This window comes from Mesocricetus auratus, unplaced genomic scaffold (assembly GCF_017639785.1).
Source record: "Mesocricetus auratus isolate SY011 unplaced genomic scaffold, BCM_Maur_2.0 Super-Scaffold_100007, whole genome shotgun sequence".
Taxonomy (NCBI): domain Eukaryota; kingdom Metazoa; phylum Chordata; class Mammalia; order Rodentia; family Cricetidae; genus Mesocricetus; species Mesocricetus auratus.
In genome coordinates, this window is record NW_024429191.1 from 28,974,193 (window position 1) to 28,991,663 (window position 17,471).

The 17,471-nt window shown below is 41.2% G+C and overlaps 2 protein-coding genes across 2 annotated transcripts; both read left to right on the plus strand.

The window, feature by feature from the left end:
- Positions 1-4,782: 4,782 nt before the first annotated feature.
- LOC101835760 (olfactory receptor 10) lies at positions 4,783-5,718 on the plus strand. Its single transcript, XM_005071884.2, has one exon. The coding sequence runs from the start codon at positions 4,783-4,785 to the stop codon at positions 5,716-5,718; it is 936 nt and encodes a 311-aa protein (XP_005071941.1).
- Positions 5,719-16,535: 10,817 nt separating this feature from the next.
- On the plus strand, positions 16,536-17,471 carry LOC101835499 (olfactory receptor 10-like). Its single transcript, XM_005071883.1, has one exon. It carries the CDS (start codon positions 16,536-16,538, stop codon positions 17,469-17,471), a length of 936 nt encoding a protein of 311 aa, XP_005071940.1.

The following is a 17,471-nucleotide window of genomic DNA, read 5'->3' on the forward strand; positions in this document are numbered from 1 at the left end:
AATGTTTTTCTTTGTGTTTATATCTGTGTCTCTTTGTGTATGTCTATGTGAATCTCTTTGTGTGTGTGTTGTCTGTCTGTCCCAGGTGGTCTTATTTCTGAGGAAGCTGGAATGAACAAATTCTATTTTATCTCTCTGTTGAAAGCAGCTACAAGTTGCAGACAGAAAATGCAAAATTTTTATTTGCATGCCTGAAATTCTAAGTAGTCAGGTCAGGGGGAACCATACCTTACGATGAACAAACCGGCAATGATTCTAGCATGTCCTCCCTTTTGTATCCACTTGCCTCAGTGCAAACGTGGTTTGGAACCTGTAAGTGGACACTGGTTAAACATAGACTGCTCCAGGAGAAACTTGTAGCTCTGCCTCAAGGATGAAAGGGGAATTCTGTATACTCTGGGAGACTACGGAGCAACCCATTTTCTCAGTCTTTTGTGCCCAAGGACCCCAAACAAAGTGTTCGGTGAAAACAATGCTGAAGGGGAGGGAGCCTGCTGCAGAACCCACAGAATCAATATCTCGTGAGACTGGAACATTCTCCAATCCACAAAACCCTAGTGCTTTCCCGTTCTCTTTTCTCCGATTTTCTACCTCTTAGCTCCAGTCACAGCCACAGAATGGAAGTGCATAGGAGAGAATTATAAAAAACGACCATATGTCTGTCTGGAGAGCTATGTGTAAACAGGTCTTTTTTGAACCACCAGCTCCCGAATAATGACACGGAGACTTCTTATTAAGTATGAAAGCTTGGCCTTAGCTTAGACTTGTTCCCAACTAGCCCTTAAAACTTAAATCAACCCATTTATATTAATCTACATTCTGCCATGTGGCTCATTACCATTCCTCAGTACCACACATCTGACTTCCTCTGCATCAGGCTGGTGAATCTCCCACCTCAGATTCTTTCCCAGAGTTCCTATCTCTGCCTGGAAGTCCTGCCTGTCCTCTCCTGCCTACCTTTTGGCTATCCAGATTTTTATTAAACAATTCAGAAAGTGCCTTAGGCAGGTGAAGAATGACAGAGACACATCTTCATAGGCTGTACAAAAAGTTTATTCCAACATCTCCCCTTTCTAGTCCAATAAAAAAGGCTCTGTCTCTAACATCAATAAACTATAGACAATAAAAACAATTATCAGGTAAGAATTATGTTCACAATATCCAGTCAATCTGTATTTGGCAATTTTGGAGAAAGTACTGAATTATCTATCCTATCTTGGTGAGTCCAAAGGTTTGTACCTAAATCACTTTCTGTCATATCTTGATTACCAACCTGAAAATATGTTTTTAGACCTTAAAAGATTTTCTTAGATAAACAACCTATGCTTTTATGTCTTCCAACCTTTATAAACTTTACATCTCTTTTGTGAGTTTCTTTTCTGAATTTGGTAACAAAGAAAACTGTATAACTCTAACTATCTAGTCTTCAAACCCATCAGAGACCTGAGAAGGATAAGTATTACCAGAGTAAACAGGAAGTGCACAGCAAGCAACTTGCAAAACTATAAAAACGACAGAGATAGTTGGCTGCCTGGACAGTCACCCAAGGTTCCTATGCATCATTGGAGAATTGATCTTTGGCCAATAGGCCTAGAATATCTGACAGACTTTCCTGTGAGGCAGAAATTTTAAAGAACTGGTCTACCTTGTCTTAGAAAAGTTCAGCAGTCAACTTCCTTTGTGTTCTGCTTGTCCAATTTGGACAACATACTGTCAGCAGTTGAGGCAAGGGAAATTTCTTGCTCAGTGGCTAGTTTTGCTGCATTTGAAGCAAACTCTGGAACTTTTCTCAGCTTTTCTGGTCCTATGCTTTGATATATGTGCCTCCATGTTTGATGCTTTGGATCACCAGCTCCCAGATAGTGACATGGAGACATAGTAAGTATAAAAGCTTGACCTTAGCTTAAGCTTGTTCCCTACTAGTTCTCAAAACTTAAATTAACCCACTTATGCTAATCTATGTTCTGCCCCATGGCTTGTTACCTCTTCTCAGTACTGTATGATAACCTTCCTCACATTAGGCTGACAAATTTCCTGCACCTCAGATTCTTTCCCAGAGTTCCTGTCTCTTTCTGGAAGTCCACCCTATCCTCTCCTGCCTAGTTATCGGCCATTTAGCTATTGATTAAACCAATCAGAAGTTGACTTAGGCAGGTGAGGAAGGACAAAGACACATCTTCACACAGTATATAAATAGATTATCCCAATAGCTATGTTTTCATAAGACTATGTTAGTACTCACAATTATGTTTTGATATTCTGAAACTGGACAATTCCAAATGGAGACCAAGAAAGAAAATAACTAGCCATACAACAAAAAGAAAATATTTAGACATTAACTTCACCCAGGAAGTAAACGATCAGCATATGAAAATCTATAAAATGGCAGCAAAAGAAATTAAAGCAAATGGAGATTCCATGACCATGAATTGGAAACCTAAATATTGTTAAGATGACAACAGTATTCCAAAGGACTCTACAGATTTAATTCAATTCCCACAAAAATGGCAAAAATCATCTTTATTGCAAAAAAGAAAGATGCCTAGCCTAAAATTCATATGGAATTTAAAGAGCTCCTGAATAGTCAAACTTCCTCAAAGGAATAAATACTTAGTTGGATCAGTGGCATATGTAATTAAGAACATAAAGATTTGATTAGAATTCTATAGAAACAAGACACCTGGATTATGGTGAGCATTGTAGGCTTGTATGAGACAGAATATGACCTAATTTTAGGACTAGCAGGACCTGGGTCAAGTTTGAGATATGCGAGCAATCTTTTATGAACCAAGTGAACTGGTATGTTCTAAGGATTCTGAATAGATTAAGTTAGACTGGGAAGTATGTGGGGACTAAAGGAGCTGGCATGGGGTTAGTGTGTGGGGAATTGGGGAGCTGAGACTGAGCAGTGTGTAGGGAATAGAGGAGGTGACACTGGGCAGCGTGTGGGAAATAGTAGGAGCTGAGGACAGCAAAAACATTCTGGAGAACCAGCCAGTCAGTTATAATTGCTGCATTGGGGCCTAGAGGTCTCAAAGGCCACAGTTGATAAATAATTCTGTTTCCACTGCTGTTAAAGAGGTATAGGCAATGTCCAGAGGGGAAAGGGTGGTTTAATAACACACCAGGTCTAGCTACTCTTGGTTAGGGTAAGTGAGCCAGAGTGCCTTGAAGAACACTTCCTTCTTCATAGTTGTGTGCCTGGGCAGTTTAGACTGTTAAGGAAGGGTCATACATGTAAAAAAGACTTATCTAGGATCACAGCAGGACTCCAAGTCCTCAACATCAGAGAGGTCAGGACCAAAGGGGAACAGGTCTCACATGATCTTCCAGATAGAACTAAGGGAGGTAAGCACAACTGTTTTCTTTCCCAGAACTCAGTAAGTACAGAGTTGATAGGCTATGCAGGTTTTACAGTCCCTTCCAAAACTCAAAATTTCTGAGATGCCTACTATCTAAAATGCAAAGCAAATCGAAGACATCAGGTCCAGGAGACAGAAAACAGAACAATGGCCAAAGTTGTGGAAACTAGATGAAGAACAATTTATTAGAGGGCCAAAGACAGATGAGGATTCTTCTTAATGAGGCAAAGTATTGTGTGGGAGGTCAGTGTTTAAAGAGCAATGTATTCCTTCAGACATTGAATTTAAACTGAGTAGACTGTACTCCTTTTATTCTACGGCCTTATGCTACAGAATGTTGGTGAGTTATTATTAAATATTTCATAACAGAGTTTCCACATTACCATAAATATTTACAAAAATGAATAAATGTGGTGTGATTTCTCTAGAGCAGGTGATGTGTTGCCATGAGAGAATGAGTCAGAGAAAATAAAGACTGATGCAGAGTGAGTGAGTACAGGATGATTTAGTGTCTGCTCTTCTTTCATTGAGAGTTCAGTTCTCCAGGGGCTAACGAGAAGCTTGCATATGCAAGCATAACAAGGGGAAATTGGGTTAGATAGAATATATTTTTATACATTTAAATTATCTTTTAATGACATAGTGTTGATCTAACTCCTTTTATCAGATGTCAAGTACTTAGGCACTGGCAAATCTGATCCTGCTGACACTCTATATCACAAAGACCAGTGAGTGTCTATGTTCATCTCTCTGTGTGTTTGTGAAAACCTCTGTATATGAATGGTCTCCGTAAACAATGACATATGTTTGCAGCTCTGATAATAAATCCATCACTTCCCCCAAAACTAGGCAGTTCCTGTACCACCTCTATGTCCAAGCCAGTAATGAAGTAATTGGATGAGAGTCTAGATACTGTCTTCATGCTGTCACAGTTGATGATGTGGCCCTATGATAAAGAAGACATGTTTGAGTCTGATAACCCACTGATGTTTCTGAGAAGAGGAAGGGGTTGTGGATGTTGGGGGTCTAAACTCCAGTCCTCACTTGCATGGACGTGCTATAAATCTGTGCCTTTGCCACAACTAATTTCACACCATTTTTAAAGCAATTTCCATGGTACTGGGTGGGACCAAATCTCATTGTAATGAGAACAGGACCTAGAGGCCTAGTGAAGTCTAGGAACAAAGAGGCAGCAGAGATATGGTTCAAACACAGATGATATCATTCCTAACCTAGAGGTATTCTGCCTAAAGTAGAAAAGACTAAGACTAGAGGCCTGGAGGGATGCCAACTGAGTAGCAGAACAGATAACAAAACTCATGATATGGGAGACCTTAAGCAACCCTGTAAACACTGTATGAACCTTGTTTTTCATAGGACACACTGATTTACCTTCTTGTACTTGTTCATGTCAAAGGCTATGGGAAGCTTCAACACCAGCTTGGGAGGAGGCTTCATTTTGCTGGGCTTCTCAGACTGGCCTCAACTAGAACTCATCTTCTTTATTTATATTTTGATTTTCTACTCCTTAACTCTCTTTGGCAACACTGCCATCATTGCTCTGTCCCGAATGGACCTTCGATTACACACTCCCATGTACTTCTTCCTCTCGCACCTCTCCTTCCTGGACCTCTGCTACACCACCAGCACTGTGCCCCAGCTCCTGATCAACCTCCAGGGATATGACAGGACCATCAGCTATGGTGGGTGTGTGACCCAGATGTTCGTATTTCTTGCCCTGGGCTCCACAGAGAGTGTGCTCCTGGTGGTGATGGCGTTTGACCGCTATGCTGCTGTGTGTCGTCCCCTGCACTATACAACCATCATGCACCCCGTTCTATGCCAGACACTGGCTATTGTCTCCTGGGGGGGAGGCTTCATAAACTCTCTGATCCAGACAAGCCTCATGATGGCCATGCCACTGTGTGGCCATCAACTGAATCACTTCTTCTGTGAGATGCCTGTTCTCCTGAAGTTGGCCTGTGAGGACACGGGAGGGACAGAGGCCAAGATGTTTGTGGTCAGAGTGGTGATTGTTGCTTTTCCAGCCATGCTCATTCTAGGCTCCTATGCACAGATTGCCAGGGAAGTGCTGAAGATCAAGTCAGTGGCTGCACGCAGAAAGGCTACTGGGACTTGTGGATCCCATCTCGTGGTTGTTTGTCTGTTTTATGGTTCAGCCACCTACACATACTTACAGCCCAAGGACAGCTATTCAGAGAGCAATGGAAAGTTCATTGCTCTTTTTTACAGCATCATCACACCAATGCTCAACCCTCTGATTTATACCCTGAGGAACAAGGATGTGAAGGGGGCTCTGTGGAGGGTGCTAGGGAGAGGCATAGACTCAAGGTAGGAAGGGAAAGCTGATCAATAAAACTTTTTTTTGTATTTTTTTGAGACGGGGTTTCTCTGTGGTTTTGGATGCTGTCCTGGAACTAGCTCTTGTATACCAGGCTGTCTGGAAATCACAGAGATCCACCTGCTTCTGCCTCTGCCTCTGCCTCCCAAGTGCTGGGATTAAAGGTGTGTGCCACCACCACCCTGCTCAATGTCCTGTGAGTCCAGAGGGTTTCAGTGGGACAGGGCAGTTGGGTGTCAAAGACATTACAATTAATTTTGTACGTTAATGAGACCCTCAAAGCACATAAAATTAGAAAAACAAAAAGAAAACCTGTTCTGGGCTGGCAACATGGCTCAGCAGATAAAGACACCTGCTGCAAAGCCAGAGGATCTGAGTTTGATGACTGAATTCCACATGGTGGAAGGAGATATTCACGTCCTCAGATTTCCATACTGGTAGGTGTGTGTGTTTACAATAAATAAATAGATATAATAAAAATTAAAACAAAAGTGTCCTTAGGAGACATTGGGACCTTAGTGCTGTCCTTGTTGAGAAGTTGGAGTGGGCATCTGCTCTCTGGGTTACTGTCTGTCATCACTGCTCAGCAGGATAAATGTGGACTCAGACACAAATCCCATAGAAGGAGACTGGGAGAGGTTTATTGTGAGCACTTGTGGAATGGGTTCTGGGCATGGAAGAGTGCCTGGTAAGCACTTGTGGGAATGGGATTAGTTCTTGGCAAGTCTGAGTGTCAGAGAGTTTTAAATTGTGAATTGCAACACTCAGAGTCAGATCCCCTATGTTGTGTCATACAGGCAGAGGTCAGAGTTCTCTCTGATTTTCTAGCCATTTTGTATTTTCATATCCATACATTCATATGCTGCATTTTGATCAAACCCACGCATAGTTCCTTCTCCCAGTTTCTGCCCTTTCCCTCAACACCACTTTTCTCTCCCATCTTCATGTCTTTTAAAAAATTTATAACTCAGTCTGTCCACGTAGGGCCACCTGCATGCGCATGGGTGTGGAGCATCAGGTCTAACTGGGGCCTCAATATCACCCCATTTTCAGTCATAAATCAGGGTCTTTTTTTGAAGGCCTCTTCTGTTAGTTCTTATCATTCTTTGCTTGGAATAAGTAATGTAGCATGTGAGTTTCTGACATGGGTTCATTTACCCTCTTGGAGAAAAAGGCGAAATCATTTATTACACACTCTGCAGCTAAGTAAGGCAAGAAAAATCTCCTAACAGGACTGCGAGTATCTGTTATGCCAACTGGCAATATTCCTGTCCTGTTAGATAGAGAAAAGGGAAAAGGATTATACAAACAATAAACTAAGAGAAATTTCAAAGAACTCCATAATTTATGTATGTACAGATGCAAACTTTCATACAGAATAAAAAAATCTATATTTGTAAGAAAATTAGTAATGGAAATTAAAAAGAAGTAAAAAAGAGGCTATTGTTTATCATTTGACCAGACATATGAAAGTTGTTTTGGGTCCCCATTTCACTTCTCTTTATCTCTGTTTTATTTGATTACCAGACTTCCATCAGTATCATTTATTGCCATGTATTTACATGGTGGTTTTATGTTTAAATGTGCAGGTATCTTTGCTGATAGACTTTTGTAAGCATGATAAATTTTGTATTGACTGAATCATGTTTTATTATAATGATTTCCACCAATTCTGCTTATGTTTGGAAATCATTTTCCACACAATGTCCTTTATCCTTTCTCAGCACTGCCAATTTTGTTATATTTATGTTTTGTTGTAATCTTGATTGATGCCTACATACAGTTTTCACCTCAAAGGGTGCTTTGTAAATTTTCATGGGTAGATGTGCACAAGCGTCTACTAGTCTAAGACAGAGCAACCATGACAAACCAAAGAAGTGTTTCACCCAATGCTAGCTTAGCAAACCAGTGAATCTTATGGGGCTACTTATAGAAGTGTGGATGGCTCCAAGGTGTCTGCATTACCAAAAAGCCCACCCCAGCATAGGTGATGACTCAGGAAAACTACCTTTCTGGACTTGCCTGCCCAACTTGCAGGAGTCTCAGCCAGTCGACAGAGTCTCTTCTCCCAGCAGTTTCTCTGCTTGTGTAAACTCGGGGAAGACTGTTGTCAATCTCGTTAGTTTCAGGAACTTCTTGAGACTTGTTACTTTCCTTTACTTCTGAACCTTAAGGAACCTCCCTCTGCCTACAAGGAGAAAAGTTTCAGCACAGAGGCAAGAGCTAAAGAAGACTACACCTCTTTTTGTGGTGTTTACATTCTTTCTGCACCCTCTTCTGTTACTGTCCCTGAACCTTGATACAGATGTTTGGAAGTTTTTCTCTACCTACACCTTAGTATTGGATCACTATGTAAGCAACAGCCATTTCATCTCAGACGCATGGGCAGTTGTGAATCTGCTTTGTACTTGTTGGGAAAGAGAAGTCTCCCTCCTTGAACAATTGAGGCTAATATTAGTAATGATCTACACACACACACACACACACACACACACACACACACACACACACAAGCTTGGAATGTAATTTGGCTGGTACTTTATAGTCACTTAAGAAAATAATAGTAGTAGCTTCCTCACTTGTACCTCTGACCTCTCCCTTTTGGCTTATATTACCATTTGAGTTCATTGCTGAGGAACTAACCTCAAATCCAACTGAAATGCACTTTACACATAACTGTTGTGTCTCTATTACATCCGTGTACACAGCTTGCCTGGTATATTGGTAATGTTGTACATGGGGTCAGTCATTGAATAGCACTACAGAAGGCAACTGAAAGGGAGGGAGCTACCAGTTTAGTCCTAGCTTCATTTCCCATGGCTGATAGCCATACCATATGATATCTTCAGTACTAAAGATGAAGAGTCTAGAGCTAGCATCCACTAACTCCATCAGCAATAGTGTCATAACTTATGGGGCCTCAAGGATCTTCCCTGGACAACAACTCAAGAAAGGTAGCCCATTCTTCTTATTGGAATTTTTACCCAACAACCTTAAGGTTTCTGGGAGTGTCTTTTCTCAGTCATGTGTAGTGTTTTTGTCTAGCTCTTTAAATGGTATCTGTATAGTTCTTACAGATGCTTTTACATATCAGTGAAATGTTCATAGTTTAGCAACATGTAATGAAACTTTTTTTACAGAGAGTGGGCAGGATCTCTGAAGACCTACTATCATGCATTTCAAGTAAGTTCAAGTTGATGTTGAGCATCTAGTGAGATATTTAAAGAGAAATATTAGCAAAGTGCAGTAAAGTACCCATGGGTCTCATCACTTCTACTGATCATATAGTTATTGGGGGCAGCAGTATGGATAGAAGACACCACCTCTCAAACCATCCCCATCATGGGGTACCTTGCTGACATAAGACCACTTCACATCACGCTTCTCCCAATGGTCTTGATGGTCTTGGAAGGGCTGGCTTGTGATGCTCAGGCTGGCTCAGGCCTGAGGGCTGCATTCTGACCTGTGTACCAGCTTGTTGAGCTGATCCTGCAGATCTGTCAGACCACATGCTAACACTGTGACCCTTTGTTTCCATTGGCTGCTAATGGGCCCTAGGCTGGACAAACAATCTATGACCTCCATTTCCTATGTACCATGTACTCTGGGGAGATCTGTTCATCTAAGACAGGCTTAGTATTATCTCCTGTGAACTATTGTTAGGCTTTCCATTTCCCCAGAAGCTTGCTAGCATAGCACTGGGCTCCCTGTCAACTTTCACCTTGGTATTCCAGTTGACACACAGTGATAATAAAAATCAATATTCTTAATTTTTAGCTTTGTTATGGGCAAAACCAGGGTATAAAATAGTAACCAGTAATTTTGGAGTAGAAGCTATGTGAGAGCAATGTAAAACATCAGAATTTCTTTGAACAAATTATCTACTTTCATGATAATGAACTTAAGACTGAAATTCTGTGGAAAGAAGGTATTTGGATAATGGTGACCTTGGATGGGTTATTTGAGACATGGAATATGGTCTGATGGAAAGACTGATTAGATTTGGCTCAAAGTAGGGAAAGTATGAGGAGTATAATAACACATATTTTCACAAGTCATATAAAAAGTTGTATTTAGATGTCCTGAATGGGTCACTTTGGATTGTGCAGTATATGAGGGATAAATAGAACTGAGAATATCAGATAGATCCTGGAGAACCTGCCAGTTAATTGTAATTGGTTAGGGAGTCACAGAGGTATCCAAGACCACACATGATTAATCAGTTATGTTTCCACTTCTATTAAGGAGGCCCCAACATTGTCCCAAGGGTGGGCATGGTACAGTGTGCCTTAAGGTCAGGTTGTATGATATAGCAGCTCCTGTGTAGGGTCAGTTGGAAACCAGTACAATATATTCCCTCCCCCTTACTCATGGGCCTCAGCAGGTGAGCCTGCTGGGGGACGTGGCTTAAAGTGAGAGTGATTTCTCCAGGCCCAGAGTTATGATTGAGCCTGCCATACTACAGATGCAGGTCTTTCTCAAAAACCTCTAGATGACATTGATGTGGAATGGGTTTCAAATTATCTCGGAGACAGCAGGATTGAGGGATATAAAACACAACTTTCCTCCCCAGGACTGTGGTGAGTACAGACTGGGTGAGATACCCTGGGTTCATAATCCTTCTAAAACTCAATTATTTGGTGGCTAGAATCTAAGTTACATACACAGGTGTAGCAGGAGTAAGATAATTGAGCTCAAGTTAAAAGGTGCTTTTGTAATGATGGTGATTAGCGAGAAATATTCCAGACTTTTCCTATCTTCAGACATAGGGTTCTGTTTGTTTTGTTTTTGTTTTTCTCAAATGTAGTTTTCCTACAGTCAGACATCCCTGCAGTCAGAAAGTATCAGCAACTCAGTGTATTGGCATGAAGGATGTCTTTTGTCATTTCTGATATCAAGTACTGTACTACTGACAGTGTAGATTGGTGGTAGAAACTATTCCAAGTGTGTGAGGAGCCTGCAAACTTTTTTATCATTTATGGGAGCCATGAACACACACACACACACACACACACACACACACACACACACACACACACACACCTACACATCCAGTCATATGCACCATAAAAGAAACACAAGCTCTTGGTGATCTCAGTCAAGACCAACATAAGTATCAAACATGCAAATATAAAGGATTTTTGTGGTTCTTAAAGAGATTATGAATAGGGTTTGCATTTTAAAAGATAATTTAAAAGTAGAAAAATGTGCACTTTGGGACTGCTATTCTTAGTATTTCTCAGGGTTTTTTTATGCCACTGTTTGATCTTTGTTACATTTCAGGCATCAGTCCTCATTCTGCCCTGTGGAACGGTCATCACCTTTTCTATATGAGAGATATTTAATCTTGAATATAAACCATAATATCTATTATTATGCATCCTGGCTTTTAATCTAAAATGTGCAATAAAGACATCCAGTTCCTATCCAGAATGCTTTTATATGGTTGGTTGGTGTTACAGTCCTTTAACCAGCACAGAAACATTGGATAGCATCCTTTAAAACAGATTTGAAAATACAGAGGGATCCTCTGTAAATTTTAAATGGCAGCTCAGGAGCCACCAGGAGCCAGTCATACCAGCCTGACCTAATTTTCTCCTTTTGCTGGAATGAGATATGGGAAATTCTCAATGAGATGGTCACTTTGAAACTTCCACCTCTACTGGAGGACCATGGGATCTGCTAAAGTTTACATGTTTTTTCCTTCAGTGCCGGAGGGCTGTCATTTTTTTAGGAGGGAGCCTTGTGATTATTGCGAATGAACCCATCAGGAGAACTTTCTCACCCTTCTCAGCTGTGTGCACTGGAGCTATTTACATGAAGCCTAACTGTGCGCATTTGCTCACTCATTTTGTCTAGAGCGGAGGCCACTGGGGGGCTCACACTCCTGGCTTGTGAGATGTAGGTTTCACTGTGTGGAACTTACCAGAGGCCCAACTCCATACAAATGAGGAGTAATGTACAACTGTTCCAGAAAGGTGAAAGACTTCAAAGGGAATTAATTGGTTAAGCTGAGGTCTTTGCGTGAGCAGTAGAAGTGGACGAGACATTCCAAGCCAGGGGAAGGGTGGAGAAACACTCTATGAGGCATAAATAACATGCCATAAATGCCACGACTGGTTCCTAAGCAGTAAAAGGGGGTCAAGTGCAGGCAGCGTGTGGTCACCTGCCTGTGTGGACACAGGGTGTCCTTGACATCAGTCTTTTGAGGGCTTTAAGATACTTCAGCTAATCTTGGATAGTTCTGAAGAGTCTCCTGTTCTCCAATTCTGACTTGTTTCTCTTGCAGTATCTCTCAGTTGCCCCGATGATGTTCCAAGTGGTGGGATCTGCTTTTGTCATTGCTGAACTGAGTTTTGTGAAGGGTGTTTGATAGTTGCAATCTTATCATTTGCTTGTGGGAGTATAGTTCTTCCAGCACTGCTTATGAAAGAGCTTATTCTTTATTCTTTGTGTCCTCCTGGTGTCCTTAGGAAATATCAGAAATCTGTTTCTGGCCTCTCTCATCCATTTCGGTGGCCTATGTGTTCTTTATAGTTCTTAAAACTACTGTTGCTTTGTAATGTACTTCAAAGTGTGACATATCCAACTTTGTTTGTCTTTCTAATGTTTTCCACATTAGAGTTAATGCAGCTATTAGGGGTTGTCATCTACATTCTTGTGAACTAGTCGGAAGTTTTGCAATTTTGGTATCCCCCATTATACAATTGCCCAACTATGACTGAGATAGATAAGATGATCCAGCTGTGTGTGGGTATTTGTCCAAGAGTAAAGTGCTGTTAATGCTAATAATAAATCTTTATTGTAAACACACTTAAAACTGCTTTCTTCTTTCAATTTAAATTTTCATTTGTGAGATTTTCATTCATTAGTAATGTATTTATATCATTTCTGTCTCTTCTCCCCCTCCAAAATCTTCTATGCGCCTCATTCCCTCTCAAATTCATGACCTCTTATCCTTTAATTATTGTTGTTTAACATACACACAGTACACTCTACTGGGTCTATTTAGTGTTCTTTGTATATATGTGGTAAACTTTTTCATGTTTTTTTGCTTTAAATAAGCAAGATATTGGATGCTGGAGAAATTAAAATCCCTAGTAGAGAGCTATTAGACCCTTTCCTAGATCCTAGCTTCCTTGAGCAGAGGACAATCAGCCGAGCTGTCACTCAATGGCAGCAGGTAAGACTTCTGTCAGGGCCGCTCAGCTGTTCTGAACGAACCACAGATGTTTTGAGGAAGCTACACTACCAATCCTGCTGCTTATTCCAGCTACAACTCCTTAAAGAACTTTAAGCTAGATTTTGGATTTTTTGTCATCATAAGCTTTGGAAAAAAATCTAGCAATCACTTTCACTCATGGTAGAAGGGAAGAACTTTCCTTGGTCACCCCTAAGAAGGGCAGCTCCAGCCTGATGCTGCCTCCCATTGCTGCTCACTAGTGCTGGAAGCCAAGGATTACATAGGCATGAAGTGCCAGGGACATTGTTAAAGCCCAGAGCACCAACCTTCCAATCATAGGATCTATAGACACAAGGTTGGATTCTTTTTCCATCCTTTATATTAGAAATAGGTTTTTTCTCACATAATATATCCTGATTATAATTTCCCATCCTTCTGCTCCTCCCAGTTGCTCCCCACCTCCCCTGCCATCCAGATCTACTGTACCCTTTCTGTCTCCCATTAGAAAACAAACAGGCTTCTCAGGGATAATAATATAATATAATATAGTATAATAAGATAAAACAAAACCTAACACATCAGAATAGGACAAAAAGATACATCAAAGAAAAGAGTGCAAGAAATGTAGACACAGAAACCCATTCGTTTGTACCCTCATGAATCCCATAAAAACACTAATCTGGAAATATATATATATATATACATATACATATATGTATATATATGACCTGTAGGGTAAAAAGATAGAAACATATATCCATGAAATAAAAAATAAGATTTTTAAAATTGCTCTGACATGACATTGGGTGTCAAAGAACCTCCAAAGATGCTGTTGAATTTGTTTTCTGTTAGACATCTACTGTTGGATGTGCAGCCAGCCTACCCTTAAGAGCAGTTTGTTTCCCTAGTGAGACTCCCTTGGAGAAAACTAAATTTTCACTTGCATGTGGTTACCAATTGGAGATAGCTTTTAAGTTTCCCCCAGCTCTAACCCAGAAGCCATAAGGTTGGCTTCTAAAGTCCGGAGTCCTTAGTTCTTAGGGTTTGGAGCTATATGCTTTTGTGTCTGTCCATTTAGTTCCTGGCTTCTCCTGGGTGTTTCCAGCCCTGAGTAGAGCATCTGGCTGCCAGCAACAAGTATTGAAAACTAAATTTAATGCCTCTGCTTCAAAATTATCCAAGCTTTTTATTTATTAAAATGATCATTACTGGCATAAGGCTCTGAGTTTCATCATATTGAAATACCTTGTATCATTGTTCATTTGTTTATCTTATTAGAATTGTAGCACTAAGCTTTATTGATTGAAAATATATTAATTGAGGGCTGGAGAGACGGCTTGGTGGTTAAACGCACTTGTTAATAGCTACTTTTCCAGAGGACCTGGGTTCAATTTCCAACACCCACAGTCGTCTGCAATTCCGGGTCTAGGAGATTCAATGCCCTCTTCTGGACTCTGTGGGCACCAGTCATACACAACATGCATACAGAAATGCATGCAGACAAAACACCCATACACACAAAATTAAAAAATGAATAGTACAATTCATTTCTATATTCCATGATATAAAATCATTGTAGAAGTATACAATAGGAGTGAATAAGATCCCTGTACCACTAAGTGAGGAATAGTGCACATTTGTGTACATCAGATGTGGTGCCAGGGTTAAAATGCATTCATTCATTTATTCATTCATCCATCCAGTTAGTCAGTCAGTCAATAATATTGTTTGTTATTTTCCAGCCACTGCAATAAGAGCTGGACATACAATGCTCAGTGAATTATGCAGCCTAATTTGCATGAGTTAATTGTTAATTATGAAGGCAAAATAGTATTAGCAGTGAGAACAAATTTTCATATTATACATAATATATTATTTCATATAACCACACCCTAAATTGCTTGAAGCAAGCTATTTTCTTTGTTTTACAGGTTAACTAAGTTGAGACTAACAGAAGCACATATTTCAGAGCAGAAGGCTCAGCTGGCCCATGATAGAGTTGATATTTGGGGCCATGATACAGACTTAAAGGCGTTGAATTCAGCATTGACCCATTGGTGACAATATTCCAGCTTACCTATCACACCTCCATCATTTATTGGTGTGTTAGCAGTTAATCTGTAGGCTTAGAGGAAATTAATTTTCATGAGCTCTAAAAAGGTAAAAGTATATGTTGCATTGAGGCAAGTTTATTCGATAGCCATGGTGTATCTTGAATGGAAGTAACATTCATTTGGCGCCCTCAGTGCCATAGAGTCAGGTGGAAATGTTTATTTGTTACTTATTATTTCTGTGATAAACACTAATGCTTATTTTTAAGAGAAGCTCCTAGTGAGACAAAGATGTGTGGCATGAATGTCATCAAGTGAACAGGAAGAGCTGGAAGGAAATAGTTTAAAGAGAGCTTGGATAGAGGGGAGTAAATAGCTTCTTCTGTGGAGTTGAGTTATGGGCATTTTTAGTTGAAGAAGCAGGGTCAAGGGGGCCCATCCTTCCTACTCACTACATTTCTTTGTACCCCCCACCAGAGAAATGAAACTACTTTTCAGTCTTCTGTGACAGTGGCAGATACTGTGAGTGGGTCTTCTATCCATAGTACAGAAGGAGGCAGATGAGGACCCAAGGGTTAAAATTGTGATTGCCACCTGGCTGAGCCTGGGTTCAAATTTGAAATGAGTTAACAAATAGACAAAAAGAAGGAACCAAAGATAACAACATAGATAGTCGTCAAGCTCATTATCAGGGAAGGGCATTTAAGGTAGCCTTCCCATCCAGTGGCTTACGGAAGCAGAGGCAGACACCCACAGCTAAACACTGAACTGAACTCCTGGAACCCAGTGGCAGGAGGAGTGATGAGCAAAGGGGTCAAGATTGGGCTGGTTTAACCCACAGAGACAGCTCACCTGAACAAGGGGGAGTTCTTGGACCCCAGACTGATGGCTGAGAGGCCAGCATGAAACTGTTCCAGACTCCTGAATGTGGGTGTCAGTGAGGAGGCCTAGGCAATATATTGGGCCTTGGGTAGTAGATCAGCATATATCCCTGGCATACAAATGGAATTGGGAGCCCATCTCACAATGAGGGATGCTGTCTCAGCCTGGACACATGGGGGAAGGCGTAGGCCCTGCCATGGATGAAATGACAGACTCTGGATATCTCCCATAGAGGGTCTCACCCTCTCTGGGGAGCAGAGTGGGGATTGGGAGGGACTGGGGGATTGGTGGGAGTGGAGGGGAGGAGGGGAGGGAGCTGAGATTGACATGTGAAGCAAGCTTGTTTCTAATTTCAATATTAAAAAGATAACAACACAGGACACTTACGGTATGTACGGTATGTACATAGACCTTAGATTTTTCAAAGCACTTCTTTACTTTTGAATAAGAAAGATTGGATCCATAAGTGTAAAGGACCAGGCTAAAGTCTTGGAACAATGGTGACATCCTTCCTAATCCAAAGAGGTTCAGTTTATAGAAAAGAAAAGTAGGAATAAAATACTGGATAAAATAGTGTTGAACAGTAAGACAGATGATTTAGTATTACTTGAAGAACACCATGAACAATGTTTAAACACATTTTTTCCCCGACAGATGCACTGAATTGTCTTCTGCTACTGTGCAGGTCAAAGGCTATGGGAAGCTTCAATGCCAGTTTGGGCAAAGGCTTCATTTTGGTGGGCTTCTCAGACTGGCCTCAACTAGAACTCGTTCTTTTCATCTACATTTTGATTTTCTACTCCTTAACTCTCTTTGGCAACACCACCATCATTGCTCTGTCACAAGTAGACCTCCGACTGCACACACCTATGTACTTTTTTCTCTCTCACCTCTCTTTCCTGGACCTCTGCTACACCACTAGCACCGTGCCCCAGCTCCTGATCAATATTGAGGGACACGACCACACCATCACATATGGAAGGTGTGTGGCCCAGCTCTTCAGTGTGCTTGCCCTGGGCTCCACAGAAAGTGTGCTTCTGGTGGTGATGGCCTTTGACCGCTACGCTGCTGTGTGCCGTCCACTCGTCTATACAACTGTTATGCGTCCACTTCTGTGCCAGGCATTGGCTGTCTCATCGTGGGTAGCAGGTCTCGTGAACTCTCTGATTCAGACAAGCCTCATGATGGCCATGCCTCTCTGTGGCTATCGACTGAATCACTTCTTCTGCGAGATGCCTGTGTTCCTCAAGTTGGCTTGCAAGGACACAGCTGGAACAGAGGCCAAGATGTTTGTGACCAGGGCCGTAATCTTGGTTTTCCCTGCGACACTGATTCTAGGATCCTATGCACACATTGCCAGGGCAGTGTTGAAGGTCAAGTCAATATCTGGCCGCAGAAAAGCTTTTGGGACGTGTGGATCACATCTCCTGGTTGTTTCTATGTTTTACGGCTCAACCATCTACACATACTTGCAACCAAATGACAGCTATTCTGAGAATGAGGGAAAGTTTGTTGCCCTTTTTTATACCATAGTCACCCCCATGCTCAACCCTCTGATTTATACCCTGAGGAACAAGGATGTGAAGGGAGCTCTGTGGAAGGTGCTAGGGAGAGGCATAGAATCAAGGTAG

Bases quoted from the DNA above. Each gene is read 5' to 3' on its own strand.
- LOC101835760 (XM_005071884.2), top strand. From the start codon at position 4,783: ATGGGAAGCTTCAACACCAGCTTGGGAGGAGGCTTCATTTTGCTGGGC.
- LOC101835499 (XM_005071883.1), top strand. From the start codon at position 16,536: ATGGGAAGCTTCAATGCCAGTTTGGGCAAAGGCTTCATTTTGGTGGGC.